General features: G+C 46.6%; 1 protein-coding gene across 5 annotated transcripts in view; it reads right to left on the reverse strand.

The window, feature by feature from the left end:
• Window positions 1-22,572, reverse strand: part of sytl4 (synaptotagmin-like 4) — a 125,632-nt gene that overhangs the window by 16,171 nt on the left and 86,889 nt on the right. For all 5 annotated transcript variants that reach the window (XM_072505257.1, XM_072505256.1, XM_072505253.1 and 2 more), the window contains 4 exons: window positions 18,463-18,549; window positions 8,775-8,953; window positions 4,273-4,375; window positions 3,331-3,492 (listed from right to left, as the gene is read on the reverse strand). In XM_072505257.1, coding sequence (XP_072361358.1) covers window positions 3,331-3,492; window positions 4,273-4,375; window positions 8,775-8,953; window positions 18,463-18,549 — 531 coding nt within the window. The remainder of the gene's footprint in view (window positions 1-3,330; window positions 3,493-4,272; window positions 4,376-8,774; window positions 8,954-18,462; window positions 18,550-22,572) is intronic.

Here is a 22,572-nt window from a genome sequence, read left to right on the forward strand (position 1 = left end):
CAACTCTACTAGTTACAACTTCAAAGAATTTCAGTAGATTTGTCAATCATGATTTTCCTTTCATAAATCCATGCTGACTTTGACTAATTATACCACTGCTTTCCAAATGTTATGCTATAAAATCCTTGATAATGGACTCCAGCAACTTCCCTACTGCCGACGTTAGGCTCACTGGTCTATAGTTCCCGGTTTTCTCTCTACCCCCCTTTTTGAATAGCGGGCTTATATTAGCTACCCTCCAATCTGTAGGATTCATTCCAGAATCCAAAGAATTTTGGAAATTGACCATCAATGGATCTACTATTTCTAGGGCCACTTTCTTAAATATCCTGGAATGAAGATTAACAAGCCCTGGAGATTTCTCCAAAACTATTTATCTATGAATACTGATTTCCTTCAGCTCCTCACTAAAATTTGTGTTTCACAGAACTTCTGGTACATTATTCATGTCTTCCTTTGTGAAGACAGAAGCAAAGCACAAATGTAGTTCCTCAGCCATTTCTTTGTTCCCCATTATGAATTCCCCCATTTCTGACTATAGGGGGCCTACTTTCATTTTTGTCAATCTTTTTCTCTTTACACACCTGTAGAAACTTTTAGTTAGTTTTTATGTTCCATACCTATAGAAACCTTTACAGTCAATTTTTATGTTCCCCACTAGTTACTTTCATATTTTATTTTCCCCATGTTAATTAATCCCTTGGTCTGCCTTTGCTGAATTTTAAACTTTCGAATCCTCAGATATATTGCTTTTTCTTTCTAATTTGCATGGTTCTTCTTTGAATCTAATACTATTTTTAATTTTCCTTGTAAGCCATAGTTTGGCCACAGTTCTCTTTCTACTTTTGCGTCAAATAGGAATAAACATCTTTTTCAGTTCACCTACTCGTTCCTTGAATACCTGACATTGCCGGTCCACTGTCCTTCCTTTCAGTAACGTTTCCCAGTCTATCACAGCCAACTCATGCCTCATACAATCATAGATACCTTTATTGAGATTCAGGACCCTGGTCTCAGAATCAACTACCTTGATAAAGAATTCTATCATATTATGGTCACTCATCCCCAAGGGTTCTCTTACAACTAGATTGCCAACTAATCCTTTATCATTGCACAACACCCAGTCCTAAATGATCTGTTCCCCTTTTGGTTCTTCAATGCATTGGTCCAGAAAACCATCCCGTATACACCCCAGAAATTCCTCCTCTATTGTACTGTGACTAATTTGACTCACCCAATCTATATGTAGATTAAAGTCACCCATAATCAGATGTTCCTTTATCACATACATCTGATTTTTTTGGCTAATGCTATTCCCAACATTATCACTACAGTTTGGTAGTCTGTATGCCACCCCTATAAATGTTTTTTGCCCCATGATATTTCTTAACTCGACCCACACAGGTACCACATTGTCTGTGCTAATATCTTTCCTCAAAATTGTATCAATATCTTTTTAAATCAACAATGCAACTCTACCACCTTTTCCTTTTGGTCTGGCCTTCCTAAAAACTGAATAGCCCTCAATGTTTAGTTTCCACCCTTGGTCACCTTGCAGCCATGTCTCTGTAGACGTCTGCGGATGACTAGGGAATCCATCACCAACAGTTGTCACCAACTGCAACCACACTAATTGGAAGGCCTGTGGTACTACAAATCACGGGCATTTACCTTCTTCATGACTGGATCCTTTCATGTACGATATCTCCCAAGTGGCCACCCACAAGCATATTAGTGAGTTTATAGTTGTCCTTTTCAGGAAAGCACAAAGGTTTGTGCCATACACCAATGACCCAGTGAGATAAGCTACCCGAGCCATGAGATTTCTCTTCCTCTCTACAAACACTCTTCCAGCAGGGAAGCATTTCCTGGGCTCTCCCATGGAAAACTTGAATATTAACTTCTTACAGTATTTGAGATGTATTAAAAATTACTGCATGGAGCATAAGTAGCGCCGTGATTTGTAATTTTGGGCCTTGCTTTTTTGTTTTCATGGTGATGGATATACGTGCAAAGAAATGTAACATTTTTACACTTTCACCACATAGTTCACATCATTTTTGGTGTACAATGGTTTGGAATGAGAATAAACCTTTTAACAACATACCCTAGAAATCTCCCATTGTGCAAGGTAATATTTTTATTTCCCATATATAAGATTGCTGAATCAGGTTATTCATTAGTGTTTTATGATGAACAGTTTTGTGCTTTGTTGAGAGCTATCTAAAGTAATTTTGTGTACAATATTTACAACTAGCAGAAAATAATCTTTTAGAGAATTAGTCTAAGTCGAATTCAAACTTTGTGTCTGCACCTGCAATTTTAAAGGGCACTCTTTTTACCGATATTATTGTAATTTTGTTCACAATGAAGTATTTAACCAATTCCCTTTTGAATGTTGATATTGAATCTGTTTCCAACACAGTGCATTCCAAATTCTAATGAGTTGTTCTGTAAAAATGCTTTCTCCATATGTGCCCTCAGGTTCTTTTGTCAATCACCTTAAATCTCTGGTTATTGACCCATCAGCCATTGGAAACAATCACTCTATCTAAACACTTGATGAGTTTAAACACCTCCAATAAATTTCCGCTTAGCCTTTGCTGCTTTAAGTACAACTCTAGTTCCACCAGTCTATCCACGTAACTGAAACCCCTTGTCCCCTCACTGCACCATCAGAAGAACAAGGCCCTGGAGAGGGCAGTCCAGAAAAGATTTCCTGGAACATTTCCAGGGATGAGGGATTAATCAATTGGACAGACTGGAGAAATGGGAGTGGTTACTCTAAGAGCAGAGAAGGCCAGGAGGAGATTTGATGGAGGTGGTTAAACTCATGAAGAGTGTGAATAGATACATAAAAAGAAACTGTTTTGAGCGTTTGAATTCACAAATTTGACCCAGAAAGTTTCCTTGCTCGTTTGGCGATATAGAGGGAAAGGTTGGACTCATGACCCATCAGGAATGTTTTGACAGAGTTCTGAACATGGAGTACAGGACTTGCTTGTGTTAGTTAAATCATTTATGCTGGCACTCAGAAGAACTTTAAAGTGGATCCAGCCTTGACTACCGCCGGGACCTTCCTTTGGCTGGCCCACTGTGGGTCCCGCTGTGGAAGGGCCTAAAAATCCCAGCCTCTTATTCTACTGCAAATAAAATAGAAACGCATCTCTCTCCAACAATTAACAGCAACAAAAGCATTCAGATTCATTCCCTGTGCCTGACAGAAGCGGTCTAGAATTCTCGGCTGAATTGAGAAGCAAACAATCCAGAAAATCAGTTTTCTGCTTTTGTACTGTTTAAATTAGGTTAATAAAAGAGTCATGTCCTTACCTTACCGTGAAGGGGAAGGCACTCCTCACACTCACTGTTGAAGTTCCAAATATCTAGCGAGATGTCCACCTCTCCCAGAAAAGCATTCCTTCCAAAGCGGTCATAGTGCCAGACAGAAAGTTGCAATGTCCTCATAATTAACTGCGACTCATTGATGTCATACTGATTGGGGGGGGAAAAAAAAACAAACACTCAGCAAGGTCCATAAAAACGAATTTATCTTCTTTGAACATTGATAGAGAAAATTGTGTAAATCGCTGAAGTAATAACTTCTCTCCTGTCCAATTAAGCAGTTCCAGGTCAGATATAACATTGGCAAAATGCAGGGCAAAGCTCCTTCTTCCTCTCTGTCCCAATAAGAAACTTCATAATAACATCCCCTACTACACCAGAGGGTAGTTTGAATTTCTGATTTTAAACAACTGTTGGGCCTACTTTCACTGACAATATTCTGCAATGAAGTTCATTCCGATCCTAGTGCTGTCACCTGCTGGGCCTGGGACTGGTCACCAACCACCCTTTTAGCTTGTGAGTGATATTTGGTGCAGGGAATTAAAGATGGTAAAAATGATGGCAATAATAAGTAAGTATGCAATAAGATGTTATTTTGAGGGTTCAGCTGAGGCCTGTTATGTCTTCATATTGAATGAGATGTGAGGTTTGTACATCCAAAACTAAAAAGAGTGTTCCCACTGCATTTCATTTTAAGTTATTTCAGAATTTGAATAAAATGCACCAGAAATTGTTAATCAAACTTCTTGCTGGAGTTCTTAAATTGGATGATTGAAAATTCACCATTTCTTGCTGCATCTGTAGTTAATGTGGGAATGGTAGCATTTCCAACATAGATGGCCATTGTATCCCCCTGTTCTCTACAAATCCCACAAACTCCTTTTCTTCAGTGCTAATTGCAAAGACAAACATATGCCTTTTGAGCCTTACCTTTAGGGTTTCATTGTAGACTGGGTCAGTTGTGTTACTTTTAATTGCAGTCTTTCGTTTACCTTGTCGTGATTTATCTGGCAACAGATAAGACTTCACATAGCTGCAGGAAAAGAGATTTTTTTTAAACAAAATATTATGAACGAATGATACTATTTTTGGAGAATTGTTAGCTGGGAATGAATTGGAACAGGATAGTATCTGTGCTGTCAGCTATCCTGGGCCCCAGTTGACCTTTCTTCCCACCAACAGCAGTGTGTTATTTCAGTCTAATGCACCTGGTTTTAAGAGACTAATAAAGAGCCCTTCTGGCAGAGTAACACTGAACAAATGTTCACCAAAGGCAAGTTTGGTAACAATGGAAGATGGGATTAGATTTCACATTTACATTCTAAAAGATGAATTTATGCAATAAAGGCAATTAAGAGTAACTCCTGAGAAGATTAATTCAGTTAAGGGAAGATTAAAAAGAAAGACAGTGGCCTGGATTCTCTGCCACTCACCACCGATTGTGGGGTCCCAAAAATTGGGATTGGCGGGCACTGATCCAAACGCGATGCTCTGACCCCCTGCTGGCAGCGGGTTCGGGGTTCATGCCTGTACTCCAGCGGGAGAATGTAAATGAAAGAAAATGGGTATTAATGAGCCTTTTGTATCCATTTAGCAGGCCCGACACTCTCTTCTCCGGCCCTCCGTGATTCTCTGGTCTCCTGGGCCAGGAATCACATGGGCGTGGAATACTACAGGTCTCACCAAATGGGAGCCTGATATGGTGGACCATGCAGTGGGCCAAGGGGGTAATTCCTTAGATTTGCCTCCAAAATCCATCCAAGGGTTCTCCCAACAAAGCACTACCTGCCCACCCATGCTCACCCTCTGGAGATGCTCCAAACGACTCCCTTAAATGGGAGACCCCCCCCCCCCCCCCAGCTACGCCCTTAATAGGGAGACGCCCCCCCAGAGACCTCCTTAACAAGGAGACCCCCCAGGGACCCGTTTAATTGGGAGGTACCCCCCCCCCCCCCCGCCCAGAGACCCCTGAACTATAGACAGACAGACAGACAGACACAGACACAGACACATAACTAGAGGAACCCCACACAGAGACACTCTAACTAAAGGAACCCCCTCATAGGCCATCCTTCCAGAAAAAAGACTCCTGTCTGGAAGCTAGAGGCAGGGGCAGTGAAACGAATTATAGCTGTAAAACATTCCTGGAAACATTCCCGGAAGGAGCACAGTTGTGACATGTGCTAAACCCCTCAGATTCATTAGCTGCAAGCCATTCATTCCTTTCTAGTAGTGGGCTATGATTGACAGCTTCCACAAAACAGCTGCAGCCTTGATTCATTCACCTCGCTTCGTGGATAAGTGACTCGAAGTGCTGAAACCCCAATGTTTACAAACATCAACCACATTAGGGGCTGGTTTAGCACAGTGGGCTAAATAGCTGGCTTGTAAAGCAGACCAAGGCCAGCAGCGTGGGTTTAATTCCCATACCAGCCTCCCTGAACAGGCGCCGGAATGTGGCGACTGGGGGCTTTTCACAGTAACTTCATTTGAAGCCTACTTGTGACAATAAGTGATTTTCATTTCATTTCATCAAAGAGCAGTAAGTGCATTGAGATCGTAGGCTTGAGTGATTGGAATGCACTTCTCTTTGATGTGTTGATGTTTGCATAAATGTGCATGCAAGGGATATTGAATTGCTTCCCGATTTGTGCTCCCAGGGCAAAAGTAGATTGGTAGCAATTCACCTCCGGAAGGAGAGCATAGGGCGGGATTCACCATCGGCCAATGCCGTAATCGCGAAACCCGATTGGGCGGAGAATAGCCTCCGACCCAAAATCATGGTAGGCGCCGGTTTGTTTTGACGCCAAATCGGGATCCTCCAGAACACCGAAAATGACGTAAATGCGTCGCTCGCCGTGCAGCGTTTACACACCGTTGGCATATCATTAGCGGGCTGTCGGCCCAGTTACTGGCCGTGCTGGCTGAGGTGGGGGTCCCCTGCCAGGGCCGGGGTGGGGGGAAAACAGGCTGAGCAGCTGTGATGAAGGACATGGGCGATGCCCAGGCACCGACCGCCATTATGGCGGTCATCTTGCTGCGCACCCACCTCGGCCCCTGGTTCTACGCTGTGAAACTGGCCGTATGGGTGCGCTCACCCCCGCATCCACTCCTCTGCCGCAGCGCGCCTGCCCCAGCCCCAAGCAACCCGCCCAACCGGCCGCCACCCACCTGCAGAACACCCATGGCCACATCCACCCCAGTGAGGACAGTGCCAGCCAACGGTACCCCTGGCATCACGGGCGAGCGCTAGGACCAGGTGCCCCCATTTATTTTGTCAAAATTATCATAAAAGAGTTTGGAACATTCTTCACTTGTCTTCACATCTTTCCTCACATTATACCAAATTGTAAAAAAACAGTTTGAGGGCAGGCATTCCAAAGGTCCCTAGGATTTTGGGATATCCTAGCATTAAGCATCAGCTGTGCTTTTAACACCAGTGTCTGTCGGAGCATTGCTTTTAGTTAAGAAAACAACTAGGTGCTGTTATGGGGAAATGGTAGGGGTGATAGTCTGGAAGGCCGTAATCAAATTATTCGAACCTATCGTGTAACTTAAAGCCTCAAAAAACAAAATAATTGCTTTTGGGACCCTGGATGACGGATCGGAGAAATTGACCAGCATCTCCACTCTTATTACAATCCGCACTGAAACTGCATGGGTCAACTTCAGATGAGGCACAATAGAGCTCAGATATAAAGGATCACATGGCCAAACAGCTAGACTATACCGTCAACATTCATGCACAAGTTATTAGATGTTAGCAAGATAGCAGAGGGTGATCAGCATCCTACTCTAGCAAGGATTCAATAGTCTTAGGTAACAGGGTTGGTGGAAAATTGGCAAGAAAGAAGTTCAACACCTGTCAAAATAAAAATAAAATTGTTGAAAACATATTTCCTGCTCATCATTATCGGCACAGTGGCACAGTAATTAGCATTGCTGCCTCACAGCGCCAGGGACCTGGGTTCGATTTCGACCTCACATAACTGTGTGTGTGGAGTTTGTACAATCTCCCCGTGTCAGCGTGGGTTTCCTTCAGGTGATCCGGATTCTTCCCACAGTCCAAAGATGTGCAGGCTAGGTGGATTGCCCATGCTAAATTGCCCCTTATGGTAGGGTTGCAGGAATAGGGCTGGGGATTGGGTCTAGGTGGGGTGGTCTTTCGAAGGGTCGGTGCAGACTCGATGTGCTGAATGGCCTCCTTCTGCACTGTAGGATTCTATGAATAGCTTAAATTCCTTCCATTCTCTCTCCTATCACTTTCCTTTAGTTCGAACAAAGAACTAATAATTCAAGGATCCAATGTCTTAATTAGGATCTATAACTATTCTTAAGGTACCTTGGAGGGAACCTTTTGGCCAATTAATTCAGACAGTGTTATTTGAGTTCTGGAATACAAGTTCGAATCTAGCCCCAACTGATGGGATTAAACCTAATTTTTCTCCTGATTTCAAGGACCCTATGTGAGCATGATCGAACAGCACAAAACTATCTTTAATTTAGCAAGACAGGTTGAGTATCCTTTATCTGAAGCCCTTGGGGGCGATTGCATTTTGGATTTCAGATAATTTAGCTTTTTCGAAACTGCATATAAACATCCAATAGCCTAGGCTAACTATAGTCTAAAGGAAATAAAATGACTAGAAAAATAGTAAGTGTCACTCAATAATAAATACAGGGCACCTGTAATGAGTTTATTTTTGATATGTTCACCACAAACACTGCAAAGTAAACAGTGCAGACAAACAACTAGTCTTCTTGCACAAAAGGTTGATGTGATTCAAAAAAGGTGTGTTCGGTTTTTGGATATACGGATAAATTAAACGCGACCTATAATAAACAATTACACTTAGAGACGTCAAAGGTTAACTGACAGTTGTACTGAAAAGCAGATCAGATTGGTACAGTTGGAGGGGTTGTGAGACTGTGCTGAAGCATGTAGTGTTGCTGCAGAGTAGAGGGAGCATTTTATTATACAATCATACCCAGCTAATATAACTCATCCACAAAGAGGAATGAATCAAATTTGTTCCAGTAACTGTATAGGTGTTACATATCCAAAATTAATTTTTAGTTCAATTTTTTCTGTAGAGACAAATCCTTACTAACCCATTATGCAGTCTTTGCACACCATTAACAGACTGCCAGAATGCATCTAAGAATTAGGGTTTTGACATTGTTATGTGAACCCAGCATCCAAAGTATGTGCTAACCTTCAAGTAAACATCATAAAATATGCAATTCGTTGAATATTTGCAGTCGAATACGCTATCTACTAATCTCCAGCCTATGAGAAATTATTTAAATCAAACCTTTAATGACAAACCCTTCAAACTGAACAATGGCCTGCATTTTGCTGTCAACTTTACATGAGGTGTATTTGCTTCAATATGCAGAGAGTATTTTTTTTTAGAAACAGACACACTTACGGGTTTGACTTCTTCTTGTTCTCATCTCCATAAGCCAGGTTACGACATTCCTTCACATGTACATTAAGTCCTTGTTTCTTTTGATCATAGTTCAGAAGGAAGATGATTTCCCCAGTAACTGTGACATTGCCATAATCACCTGCCTCACTGTAGATGCTAGTCATGCTGCCTATTGTACTCTGAAAGGAAAGTGTTGTAATGTTAGTCTGAAAGTAAATTAACAGAGCAAACTACAAATCCCAGTTTATTAAATTGATTTCATGCAATTTATATTGAGGGATCCTCAATATCATTTATGTAATCTTAATATATTCACCATCTACAAGATGCACACAAGAACTCACCAAGGCTCCTTAGGCAGCACCTTCCAAACCCATGACCACTGCCATCTAGGAGAACAGAAGTAGCAGACACATAGGAATACCACCACCTAGCAAGTTCCCTCCAAGCCATTCACCATCCTGATTTGGAAATATGTTGCTGTTCCTTCACTGTAGCTGGCTCAAAATCCTAGACCCTAAAGCAGCGGCTCAAGAATGCAGCTCACCACCACCTCCTCAAGGGAAATTAGGGATGGGCAATGAAACCCCATCCCTTGAATGATAACAAATGTACTTAAAAGAGTCAATACCATTTCCTAAGAGGCTTCAAACTATTTTTCTTCAGGTAAGGAATTGGTGGAATATTTTAAGCTCTCCAAGGTGACGAATGCCAGGGTTGGGAAATCATCTACCACATTTGATATTCAGTATCACCATAAAATACTCCTTGACCAGATATCATGAGTTAATGTAGAGTCTCCTCTGCATCCTATCATTACTCTCAGGTCAGCAATAGGTAGCATAGATTTAATAGAAAAAAAATAATCTCATCTTATTTACTTGGGTATAGGTATGCCAAAATATTAGAAAAATGACATTTATGATCAGAAAAAGTTGGCTTAACACATGGAACAGTGTTATAAGAAATGCATCAAAATATATTAAACGCTATGCCAAAATATTTGCTTACTCTGGAGTTAACAGACCTGGATAGAGAAATATACATTAGGCAGCTAATGGGAACAGGTTCATTTTGAGAATTGTATGTTGATGATTTCTTTAAACAATAACATTTTTCTCCCTAAATGGTCAGTGAGCTTATCCAGTGAGTAGTGGAGCTAAACAGAACATGGAGATCCAAGGGTTCAAACCTCAAGCTTTGCTAAGTTAGCTGATGAGAAGAAGACCAGTCCAATTGGATTGACTGGCCCTAAGCTTTTGAGGGCAAATTTGATGGCATTTCTGTTCCTGATAGCCACCCGGTGACCCCTGTTGAGGGTGTACATGCATGAAGGTTTTGAGAGGATGGACCAAATTTGTCAGAATCAAAGATTGTATTTGAGTAAAGACCGCTGTAGTGTAACTGACACTCACTGGAATCATACCAGAGCAAGGAATCAGTGCTTTCAGGAGAGGCGGGAGCGAGACTTCCGGTGGAGGCCATGGTGTGAGTGGTCGCACATTTGGCAGCTCCTGCTCGAGGCAGTTGTTATGGACAATTTCCCCGTTTATAGAGTGGATGTGTTGCAGAAAAAGATGTAGGGATGACTGGAGAAAAGTTTGACTCCACTGGTGGGTGGATCCACGGATCAGAAGCGGGTTGAGAAGGGAGCAGTTGGAGCAGGAGAATATTCATGCGACATGGGTTAAGATGGCGGAGGTTAAGGGCAGCACGGTGGTGCAGAGGGTTAGCCCTGCTGCCTCACGGCACCGAGGTCCCAGGTTCGATCCCGGCTCTGGGTCACTGTGTGGAGTTTGCATATTCTCCCCGTGTTTGCGTGGGTTTCGCCCCCACAACCCAAAGATGTGCAGGGTAGGTGGATTGGCCACTCTAAATTGCCCCTTAATTGGCGTGGTGAATGTATTACTGTTACCATTCACCATTGTATTACATTACGTTACATTGTATTATGTTGATGCCCCTGTGGGCTCCGCCTATGGCCCACCATTGTATTACATTACATTGTATTATGTTGGTGCCCTTGTGGGCTCCGCCTCTGGCTTCGCCCCCTCGGGAGAGGTATATAGATCTGCAGCCTGTAGGCAGCACTCAGTACAGAGCAGTCGCAGGCAGGCACATTTCTAGCTGATTAAAATCACTGTTCACTTCAACTCTCCGTCTCGTGTGAATTGATGGTCGCATCAATTTAATCAGCTACAATATTGCTATGGAAGCAGCCCTCAAACCTGATCGACTGGAACACGACCCTCAGGCAGCAGAAGACAAAGGAATTTTTTCACACTGGCTCCGCTTTTGAGGTCTTCCTCGCCGCCTCCTCCTCGCCCACCGTCACCAAGGAACAGAAACGGAGTCTCCTCCACGCCCGGGTGAGCCACAGAATCTCCGTGCAGATCGAGGAAGCGACCACGTACGCAGACGTGGCCACAATCCTGAAAAGGCAGTACGTGAGGCCGGTGAACGAAGTGTTCCCGCGGCATCTCCTCACCACTCGTCGTCAACGCCCCGGGGAATCGCTGGAGGTATACCTACTCGACCTGAGGGTACTCGCTCGAAACTGCAATCATAAGGACGTCATGGCCTCGCAGCATATGGAACTCGCCATCTGATACACCTATGTGGCTGGAGTCCGGTTCAACTACGTCAGACAGCGCTTGCTCGAAAAAGGCACCTAGAAGAGATGGTAAAACTATCCACCTCCATAGAAGTAGCATTTCAGAGCCTCAGTGCTTTCCCCTCCGACCACGTGATCCCCTCGTGGACACCCGACCAGGGGGTGCCCCAGACCTGTGCCGCGCGGCTGCCCGCCCAACCTGGGGGGCTGCCCTGCTATTTCTGCGGCCAGAACCAGCACCTCGGGCAGCGTTACCCGGCTCGGAACGTGACCTGTAGCGACTGCGGCAAGAAAGGACATTTTGCCAAAGTCTGCCTGGCCAGATCCAAATCTTCTAAATCACAGGCCCGACTTTCAGACTCTCAGGCCCGCAGAGTGGCTGCGTGCCTGCCGGTACCTCCCCCTTCGGACGCGTCATCAGCCTCGTGCTGTCCGTGGGGCAGCCATCTTTAACCCTATCCAACACGTGCGACTCATGGGGGCCTCCATCTTGGCCGCCATCTTCAACGCCGCCCGACATGTGCGACCGACGGGGGCCGCCATCTTCAACGCCGCCCGACACGTGCGACCGACGGGGGCAGCCATCCTGGGACCACCCCACCACCTCCGACCACGCCGGCTATCCGCAGCTCGGCGCTGTCACCCTCGACCAGTCACGGCCCAAGCACCTCAGGAACTCGATGATGACCGCCCGGGTCAATGGGCATGAAACGCCCTGCCTGTTTGACTCTGGGAGCATGGAGAGCTTTGTACATCCAGACACGGTAAGGCGCTGTTCTCTCCAAATTTCCCCCGCATTCCAAACAATCTCCCTCGCTTCCGGATCACATTCGGTGCAGATCCGGGGGTACTGTGCCGCAAACCTCGCGATACAGGGCGCCAAGTATGCCAATTTCAAACTATATGTCCTCCCCAACCTCTGCGCTCCTCTCCTGTTGGGACTGGACTTCCAGTGCAACCTCAGGAGCCTGATCCTGAAGTTCGGCAGGCCCCTACCCCCTCTCACCGTATGTAGCCTCGCGACTCTTAAGGTCGCTCCTCCCTCGCACTTCGCGAACCTCACCGCCGACTGTAAACCCGTCGCCACCAGGAGCAGGCGGTACAGTGCTCAGGACAGGACTTTTATCAAGTCAGAGGTCCAGCGGCTCCTGAGGGAGGGGGTCGTCGAGGCCAGTAATAGGCCCTGAAGAGCTCAAGTGGTGGTCGTCAGGACCGGGGAAAAGAACCGGATGGTCGTAGACTACAGCCAAACCATAAAACGGTACACGCAACTCGATGTGTACCCCCTTCCCCAGATAGCGGACAAGGTGAATCAGATTGCACACTACCGGGTGTTCTCCACGGTGGATCTGAAGTCCGCATACCACCAGCTTCCGATCCGCCCGGAAGATTGCCACTACACGGCCTTTGAGGCAGATGGCCGCCTCTTCCACTTCCTCCAGGTCCCCTTCGGCGTCACCAACTCAGTCTTCCAAAGAACGATGGACCGAATGGTGGACCAGTACGGGCTGCAGGCCACATTTCCGTACTTGGACAACGTCACCATCTGCGGCCATGATCAGCAGGACCATGACGCCAACCTTCAGAAGTTTCTCCAAACCGCCCAAGGCCTCAATCTCACCTATAACAAGGAGAAATGCGTTTGCCGCACAACCTGACTGGCCATCCTCAGTTATGTCATGGAAAACGGAGTCCTAGGGCCCGACCCCGACCGCATGCGCCCCCTCCTGCAACTCCCCTCCCCCACTGCCCCATGGCCCTGAAAAGATGCCTCAGGTTCTTTTCGTATTATGCCCAGTGGGTCCCCAACTATGTGGACAAAGCCTGCCCACTGATCAAAGCCACGATCCTCCCCCTGACGGCTGAGGCCCACCAGGCCTTCAGCCGCATCAAGGCAGATATTACCAAAGCCGTGATGTGCGCGGTGGACGAGTCCATCCTCTTCCAGGTGGAGAGCGACGCCTTTTTTCCCCGTACCCTCAATGCCTCCGAGATTCGACACTCCTCAGTCGAAAAAGAAGCTCAAGCCATTGTGGAAGTTGTGTGGCATTGGAGGCGCTACCTGGCTGGTAGGAGGTTCACCCTCATCACCTACCAACGGTCGGTAGCCTTCATGTTCAACAATACACATCGTCCAGGGAAGCTCAAAGAGCCCCCAGATGCCCAGATGCACATGCGCCAACGACTTCGCCACTTCATCAAAACCCGCAATCTGCACTACTCCACCGAAGAGGTCAGGGCCATGACCAGGGACTGCCAAATCTGTGCGGAGTGTAAGCCGCACTTCTATCGACCAGATAAGGCCCAGCTGGTGAAGGCATCCCGGCCCTTTGAGCCTTCAGCATCGATTGCAAAGGGCCCTTACCCTCCACTGACCGCAACGCGTATTTTCTTAACGTCGTTGACAAGTACTCCCGTTTCCCCTTTGCAATCCCATGCCCCGTCATGACCGCGTCCACTGTCATTAAGGCCCTGCATAGTATCTTCACCCTGTTCGGTTTACCCACTTACGTCCACAGTGACCGGGGCTCCTCGTTTATGAGCGACGAACTGCGTCAGTACCTGCTTGGTAAGGGCAACGCCTCGAGCAGGACTACCAGTTACAACCCCCGGGGAAACGGACAGGTGGAGAGGGAGAACGCGACGATATGGAAGGCCGTTGTTCTGGTCCTACGGTCTAGGAGTCTCTCAGTTTCCGGCTGGCAGGAGGTCCTCCCCGACGCGCTCCACTCCATTAGGTCACTCCTTTGCACAGCCATGAATGAGACCCCTCATGACCGCCTATTTGTTTTCCCCCGGAAATCCACCTCCGGGGTCTCACTTCCGCCCTGGCTGACGACAGGAGGCTTAGGCGCTATAGGTTGGGGCTTCCAGGCTAGCTGGGCGTGCTAGTTAACGGGGGCGCAGTGAAGGGTGATCAGGTGGTTAGTGAACCAGAGAAGGATGGGGTAGTTGTTTTGTTTACGGGAAAGGTGGGAGGGGGGCTGCTGTCAAAGGTGTTGTTGCGGTGGCGTAGCATGGGACGTAGTGGTGATGGTGGACATCCGAGGGAGGGCCGGGAGGGTCGCGTGGCATGGGCCAGGGGCTGGCCTAAGAAGGGGTATGGTTGATCGGCAAATGAGGTGGAGTGGGGTGCCCTCTGACCAAGCTGGTCACATGGAATGTTAAGGAGCTAATGGGTCAATTAAATGGTCACGTGTTTTCACGCACCTGAGGAGCTTGAAGGCGGACATGGCCTTTTTACAAGAAATACATTTAAAGATTAGGGATCAGACAAGGCTAAGGAAAGGATGCGTAGGGCAAGTCTTCCATTTGGGATTAGAAATGAAGACATGGGGGGGGGTGGTGGTGCTGGTAAATAAATGTTTAGCGTTTGAAGTGGGGAATATAGTAGCAGATTCAGGGGGAAGGTTCTTAATGTTCAGTGAGAAGCTGGAGGGGATGCCAGTGGTCTTGGTAAATGTTATGCTCCAAATTGGGACTATGTGGAGTTTATGAGGTGAGTATTGGTGAAGATCCCAGACCCGGGGTGGGGCAGTGCCCGCAGTGCAGGCTGGACATAGAGCTGTTAGCGGATGAGGAGGTATGTGGAACTAAATGATACAGGTGAGGTCTCGGCCGCCACGCTGTGGGAGGCAATCAAGGCAGTGATTAGGAGGGTTCATGTTGATCCAGGCACAGAGGGAGAAGGAGGAGCGAGCAGAGATGTCAAGTTGGTGGACAAGATTCTGCGGGTAGACAGGAGGCACTCGGAGGCAGGATTGCTGAAGGAAGCAAAAGCTTCAGATGGAGTTCGGACTGGTGTCCACGGGGAAGACAGTAGGGCAGCTGCGGAGCGCCAGAGGAGCAGTGTATGAGTACGGGGAGCAGGCTAGTAGGATGCTGGCCCACCAACTCGGGTAGCAGGAGGCGGCGAGGCAGTTTGGAAGGGTGAAGGATGGCAAGGGTGGAGTGGTATTGGACCCGTTGGGGGTGAACGGGGTATTTGAAGAGTTGTACAGGAGGCTTTATAAATTGGAGCCCCCGACTGGGGAGGGGAGGGAATGCTGCGATTCCTTTATGAGTTGGAGTTCCCCAAGGTGGAGGAAGGCTGGGTAGAGGGGCTGGGAGCACCCATTGGACTGGTGGAGGTGATGGAGGGTATGGGGGCAATGTAGGCAGGGTTTTCTGGTAGAATTCTAGAAAAGGTTTTTGGGAGACCTGGGGCCCCAAGGGCATTTAATGAGGTGAGGGAGAAGGGGGAGCTTCCCCCCGCTCCCCCCAAACATTATCGCAGGCCTCAATATCTTCAATCTTGAAGATGGGCAAGGATCCAGAGCAGTGTGGGTCCTACCGCCCAATATCACTGCTGAATGTAGACGCCAAGTTGTTGGCAAAGATCTTGGCCCCGCGGACTGAGGACTATGTGCCGGGTTGATAGGGGAAGACCAGATTGTGTTCGTAAAGGGGAGGCATCTGTCAGTTAATGTTAGGCGTTTGTTGAAATTTATAATGATGCCCTCAGAGGGATGGAATGTGGAGGTGGCAGTCGCTATGGACGCAGAGAAGGCCTTTGGTCGGGTGGAACGGGAATATTTGTGGGAGGTGCTGGAGTGGTTTGGGTTCGGGCAGAAGTTTGTGGATTTGGTCCGGTTGTTGTCTCAGGCGGCGGCAGCGTGCGTAAGGATGAACCAGGTGAGTTTGGGGTATTTTAGGCTACATCGTAGGACGAGGCACGGATGCCCACTCTCCCCATTGCTCTTTGCCTTGGCGATAGAGCCATTGGCAATGACGCTTAGAGCGTCAAGGGGTTGGCAGGGAATAGTGCGGGAGGTGGTGGAGCATAGGGTCTCCATGTGGACAACCTGTTGCTCTACATATGGAGCCATTGGAAAGTATTGGAGGGATCATGGCCACTTTGGTGGAATCCGGCCGGTTCTCTTGGTATAAGTTGAAGATGGGGAAGAGCGAGGTCTTTCCGATCCAGGTGAGGCGGCAGGAGAGGAGGCTGGATGAGCTGCCGTTCAAAGTAGTGGGGGTGAGTTCCAGGTATCTGTGCATCCAGGTGACGCGGGGATGGGAGCAGTTACATGAATTGAATTTGGCACGGTTGGTGGAGGTAATGAAGGAGGATTTTAAGAGATGGGACGTGCTCCCGCTCTCATTGGTGGGGTGGGAAGCAGTCCGTGAAGATGACGGTACTCACGAGGCTCCTTTTGTGTTCCAGAACCGTCCAATTTTTATGTCAAAGGTCTTCTTTAGAAAGATCAATACACTGATCTTGGGGTTTGTGTGGGTGGGGAAAGCCCAGGAGAACAGGGGTTGGTGAGGGCAGGGTGTCGGAGATTTATCAAGAATTAATACACTGGGAGGGCACCCCGATAGGAGAAGTTGAGCAGAAGTGGTAGGAGGAGCTGGGGTGCTGGAGGCTGGGTTATGGAAGAAGGCTCTGAGAAGGGTGAATGCACCCTCTTAGTGGCTTAGCCTCATTCAATTTAAAGTTGTTCATAGGGCGCATATGACAGTGGCCAGAATGTGCAGCTTTTTTGAGGGGGTGGAGGATAGGTGTGGCCGGTGCGCGTGGGGGGGGCGGGGGAGAGCCGCAAACCATGTCCACATGCGGGGGGGGGGGGGGGGGGTGAGCGACCTCGTGGAATTCCTTAGGCTGGAAAAAAAAAATCAAGTTCGCCTTGAGAGGGTCGGGGGGGGGGGGTTGTTCATTTGTTATGACATTTTCTGTTTGTTCTCTTCTTGGTTTTGGTTGTGTTTGATGTATACATAAATTCCTTAATAAAAACAATTTATTTTTAAAAAGGAGCTGGGAACAAAGGAAATATGCATTTCTCCCCAGAGTAAACGACTCAATAAATGCTTTAAAAAAAAATTGGCGTGACCTTGAAAGCAACACGTAATACTTTTGCCAACAGAAATAAAACAGCAACTTTCATGGGCAGATTCAGTTGCTTTTCCCACACCACTTAGTCCCAGTCTCAGGAGATATAAAGGACACAAGTCAGAGCACTGAAATTAAATCAAACCAAGATGAGCTGGATTAGGATAGAATGGAGGCCGAGAAGGACATTGGCTATTTGATCTCCTCGGCTCGAGAAAGAAAAACACAAAATAAGACATTTCACAAGAATTTATCATCATACTATGACACATCGGGGGAGTGATTTTCAGCCCGGGTTCGCAGTCAGAGATGAGGGCAGCAAATCCCGAGAGACTCGAGAAACACAATTCTCTCAGAGAGATCCCACTACGCATTTATCCACACCCCTCACCGATGACATCAGGAGGTTAATGCCAACAAAGGGCAAGAACCTCATTTTTATGGATTTCAATAAATTTTCTATTAGCCAGCCACCTTGCCACAGGATCCCCACCCCCTCACTGAATATTCAAACCTCACAACAGGTTTTGAAAGATGAGATTCAGTTGAGAGGACCCCTCTGGGGGCACAAAGAGAGGTATAGCCCCCAGGGGGGAGAGGGACATGCCCAGGCAGTGCCCTGCCACTGTTCCCCAACACAGATTGGCACTGCCAACCTGTCAAGGGGCAGTATCAGGAGGAGGCACTCTTGGGAGCCCAGGGGGGATGGGGGTTTCCTGTTATCTATGGTGAGGGGGTGGGGGCAGAGTGGGTGCTATCCATCTCTGTGGAGCATGTCGATGGACGTAAACTGACTGAGTGGAGCCGGCCTTGCTAGTTCTATCAGGTTCCCGCCCCGTCTAAGTGATGCCGTAAAATCTGCCCACTGATTTTATTTTACTCACAGAAGCTCAGGAGAGAAAATGGTCTGTGCAGCTGGAGAGCTTTACACCCGTTTTCAGTTGGGACCTGACCCTTTGACAAAATATGGTAAGGTTTCGCCTGTGGAGAGAGCTCCAGTATCATTTCAATCAGCCTGTACCAGCAAATACAGCCCGATAGTGGAACATCTTGGTGAAGCAACTACGTTCACAATGGTACTATGGACTAGGTTTTCTCCCCATTCGGACTATGAATGGGCAATAAATTTAGCTTCTATTGGTTTCTATGCATGCACCTTATGCATGAGGAATTATATTACAATATTTTGCTGAGTCACTTACGACAGAATTGCCACTTTTGAGGCTTTGGCGTGCACTTGCCAGCCGGTGGATTTTCACCAATTTATCAATGTCTTCTTCCTCCTCCTCCTGTCAAAAGGCAGAAATTGCAAGGATTAGAGCAGTAAAACCCAATGTGGATAATTTGCTTCTGTAACATGGTATGGCTAACTACAAGCTTTTTTACTTCTTCCAAATTCACAAAAACGTTATCTGTCCACTTCTCATAGTTTTCAGCAATCAGGCACTCAGAGTGCTCTACAGTGACCTTGCACTACCGCCATCGCCCTTTAGGAAAGCAAGCAGCACCAAGCTTGGTTTCTTCTTCGAAGTAACAAATATGAAAAGCACAATTCAGCATCTTGAACTGCTGCCATTAACTGTTGGTCCACTGCTTTGGCAATCCTTGTGCCAATATGCTATGATATGGTACGAATAAAGATAGCTTCAGTGTTCCCTGGGATGTCCTTTGATGGGAGGCTGAGCAAATTGGGCCTATATTCTCTGAAATTTAGACGAACAAAAGGGTATCCCAAATGAAACATACAAGATTCTAAAGGGGCTTGACAGTGTAGGTACCGAGGGGTTGTTTTTGCTGGCTGGGGAATGTAGAACGCGGGGACATAGTGTCAGGATAAGGGGCAATCATGTTGGGCTGAGATGAGGAGAAATTCTTTCACTCAAAGGGTTGTGATTCTTTGGAATTCTCTATGTCAGGGTATCGCGATGGTCCTTCACTGTCTATATTTAAGATGTGGAGATGCCGGCGTTGGACTGGGGTGAGCACAGTAAGAAGTCTTACAACACCAGGTTAAAGTCCAATATGTTTGTTTCAAACACTAGCTTTCGGAGCACTGCTCCTTCCTCAGGTGAATGAAGAGGTATGTTCCAGAAACATATATGTATATATATATATATATATAGACAAATTCAAAGATGCAAGACAATGCTTAGAATGCGAGTATTAGCAGGTGATTAAATCTTTACAGATCCAGAGGCTGCGATAGACAGATTTTGGGTCTCTCAGGGAATAAATAGATATTGGGAATAGGCAGAAAAATGGAGTTGAAGCCCAAGATCAGTCATGATCATATGGAATGGCGGAGTAGGCTTGGTTTGCTGTTGCTGCTAATTCTTGCGTTTGGTTGACTTATTCAGAGAGCGGTTTGACAAGCAGAGCCTAACCTGATGCTCCATTCAAAGTGCAAATGAAGGTTTCAGAATGCTCTGTGTTCACACTCAAACTGAACTTGAATCTTCCATTTACATGGAAGCAGAACTAGTCCATTCAGCCCCTTTAAGCCTGTTCCTGCCACTAAATCACGGCTAAGCCATGCCTCACTCAATTTACCCACCTTTGGAAAATTTCAATTATTCAGCTAGACTTTTGGGGGAGAATATTCCAGGTTTCTACCACTCTGTTTCTGGATTTCACTACTGAAAGGTCTAACTCAAATTTTATGAATATTCTCTCTTATTCCACGTAGCCCTACCAGAGGAAATAGTTTCTCTGTATCTACCATATTGTATCCTTTATCAGTTTTAACACCTCAATTAGATCAGCCAATCCAACTTCTAAACTAATTCCGTGAGTGGGAAGAACTGTGGCAGATAGTGTGCAATGTGGGCAAGTGTGAGGACATCTACTTTGAATCCTTTGCAACTTTCTGCTCCCATTTACAAAGCATACTGGGCGAGATCGTTCACCTGTCCACGGGGTGTGAGTTTCCGGTCCTACTGCCGGCGCACCTCCGCTGCGGGCGTCTCGTCAGCATGGGATGAATTCAATGGGAAATCCCAATGACAGTAGTGGGACCAGCAGATCCCACCCCTGGCTAATGACGGGCTACCAAGTCACACGTCAGACGGGGGAGGCCAGAGAATCTCACCTATTGTGTTTCCTAACTTGGTGTAATCTGCAAACTTCGAAATACAATTTGCTATTTATCCATACATCGTTGATATGTATGGCAAAAAGCTGAAGCTCTGGTGGAGATTCTTTGGGGACACCAGTTGTCATATTCCATCAATCATAACCTGTCTCGCAACTCTCGGTCTTCTACCTTCCAATGAAATACCACCCAATGTTTCAAAGTTACCTCCAATTCCATGCATGCATATTGTTGCTAATAATTTCTTCCACTACTGAAAACACAAACCAAAGTATTAAATTAAGAGTGACATTTCCTATTGTTCATTCATGGCTCACCTACATTTGTTTTCAAGGGTTCACATTCCCAATTCCCACTTTCTTTCTTTTAATATACTGATACAAACGTTTGTTCTTAGCTTTTATATTTATTGCATATTATTTTTATATCCTCTTTTTATTACTTGCTTTGTATCCCTCGGTTTCTTTTTCTACCTCTTCCAATTGTCTTAGACTTTTCTTTTAGTTTGATTTTGACTCTCGTCACTCAATTCTGTTAACTTTGGTTGTTTAACTGTGCAAGTGGCGCTTCTGCATTTTAGAGGAATGCACTGGTTTTATATTTCCTCAAATACCTATTCAATATCTTACACTGTTCATCTGTAGGTTTACCAGTTTACAATTCAGCCCTGTTGCTGTGTTTAGTTATTTTCCCAACACTTTAAAGTGTTTGAATTGCGTAAGTTTACTTATGAACATATGAATTAGGAGCAGGAGTAGGCCACTTGACCCTTTGAGCTTGCTCCGCCATTCTATAAGATGATGTAGAGATGCCAGCGTTGGACTGGGGTGAGTACAGTAAGAAGTCTTTCAAAACCAGGTTAAAGTCCAACAGGTTTGTTTCAAATCACTAGCTTTCGGAGCATTGCTCCTTCCTCAGGTGAATGAAGAGGTAGGTTCCAGAAACATACATATAGACAAAGTCAAAGATGCAAGACGATACTTTGAATGCGAGCATTTGCAGGTAATTAAGTCTTTACAGATCCAGAGAGAGGAGTGCTCCGAAAGCTAGTGATTTGAAACAAACCTGTTGGTCTTTACCCTGGTGTTGTAAGACTTCTTACAATAAGATAATGACCGATATAATTTAAACTTCAACTTCACATCCCTGCCTACCCGTTAACCTTTCACCCCCTTCCTTATCAAGAATCTATCTACTGCTTTAAAGAAAGAATTGAAAATTTAAAAACTTTGCCTCAACCACCTTGTGAGGAAGAGAATGCCAAAGTCTCACAACCCTCAGAGAGAAAATGTTTTCATCGGCCGCAATTCAACCTAATAATTTCGAAGCATCATTTGCCGGGTATGGCGATGTGTTTCTTGCCAGCTTTTTGAGTGAGATCCACACCGCTATTCAAACACACAATGGTCACGATCTACCGGCTGAGTCCTACCAAAATCAGAGCAGGACACTGCTGGAAGATCCCAGGAGAGGACTCCCCCGGGACTCCCGGTGGCCATCATACCTCACTAGGTCTAACCAGATCTCACGAGATGCTGCGATCTGTGGGCAGAACCCAGCCTCACACAGTTAAGTGAATTTAAGAACCCACTTAGCTGTGCTCGCGCCGGATCGAATGACCACCCGGCACTGTGGCACAGTGGTTAGCACTGCTGCTTCACAGCTCCAGGGGTCCGGGTTCAATTCTGGCCTCGGGTTACTGTGTGGCGTTTGCACTTTCTCCCTGTGTGTGCGTGGGCTTCCTCCGGGTGCTCCGGTTTCCTCCCACAGTCCAAAGGTGTGCAGGTCAGGTAGATTGGCCATGCTAAATTGCCCTTAGCGTCAAAAAGGTTAGGTGGGGTTACGAAGATAGGATGGGAGCATGAGCTTAAGTAGGGTGCTCTTTCCAAGAGCCAGTGCAGACTCTATGGGCCGAATGGCTTCCTTCTGCACTGTAAATTCTATGATTCTATGGTCAACCAGCCACGTTGAGGAGGTCCTAGCTGGCTGCCAGTCAGTACTGGTCCCTACAAATGGGGAGCATGCGGGACAGTTTCATCGGGGGCCTCCCAGGCAATCAGAGCTCCACGGATGGTCAGTCTCCAGGCAGGGAGTTTTCCTGGCACTGCTGGTGCCACCCAAGCACCTTGGCACTGCCAGCATGTCCCTGGCAGTGCCAGCCTGGCATTGCCAGGGTGCCCAGGTTTCACTGCCAGGGTAGCAGGTTGGCAGTTCCAAGGTG

This window comes from Scyliorhinus torazame, chromosome 5 (genome assembly GCF_047496885.1).
Source record: "Scyliorhinus torazame isolate Kashiwa2021f chromosome 5, sScyTor2.1, whole genome shotgun sequence".
Classification (NCBI taxonomy): Eukaryota; Metazoa; Chordata; class Chondrichthyes; order Carcharhiniformes; family Scyliorhinidae; genus Scyliorhinus; species Scyliorhinus torazame.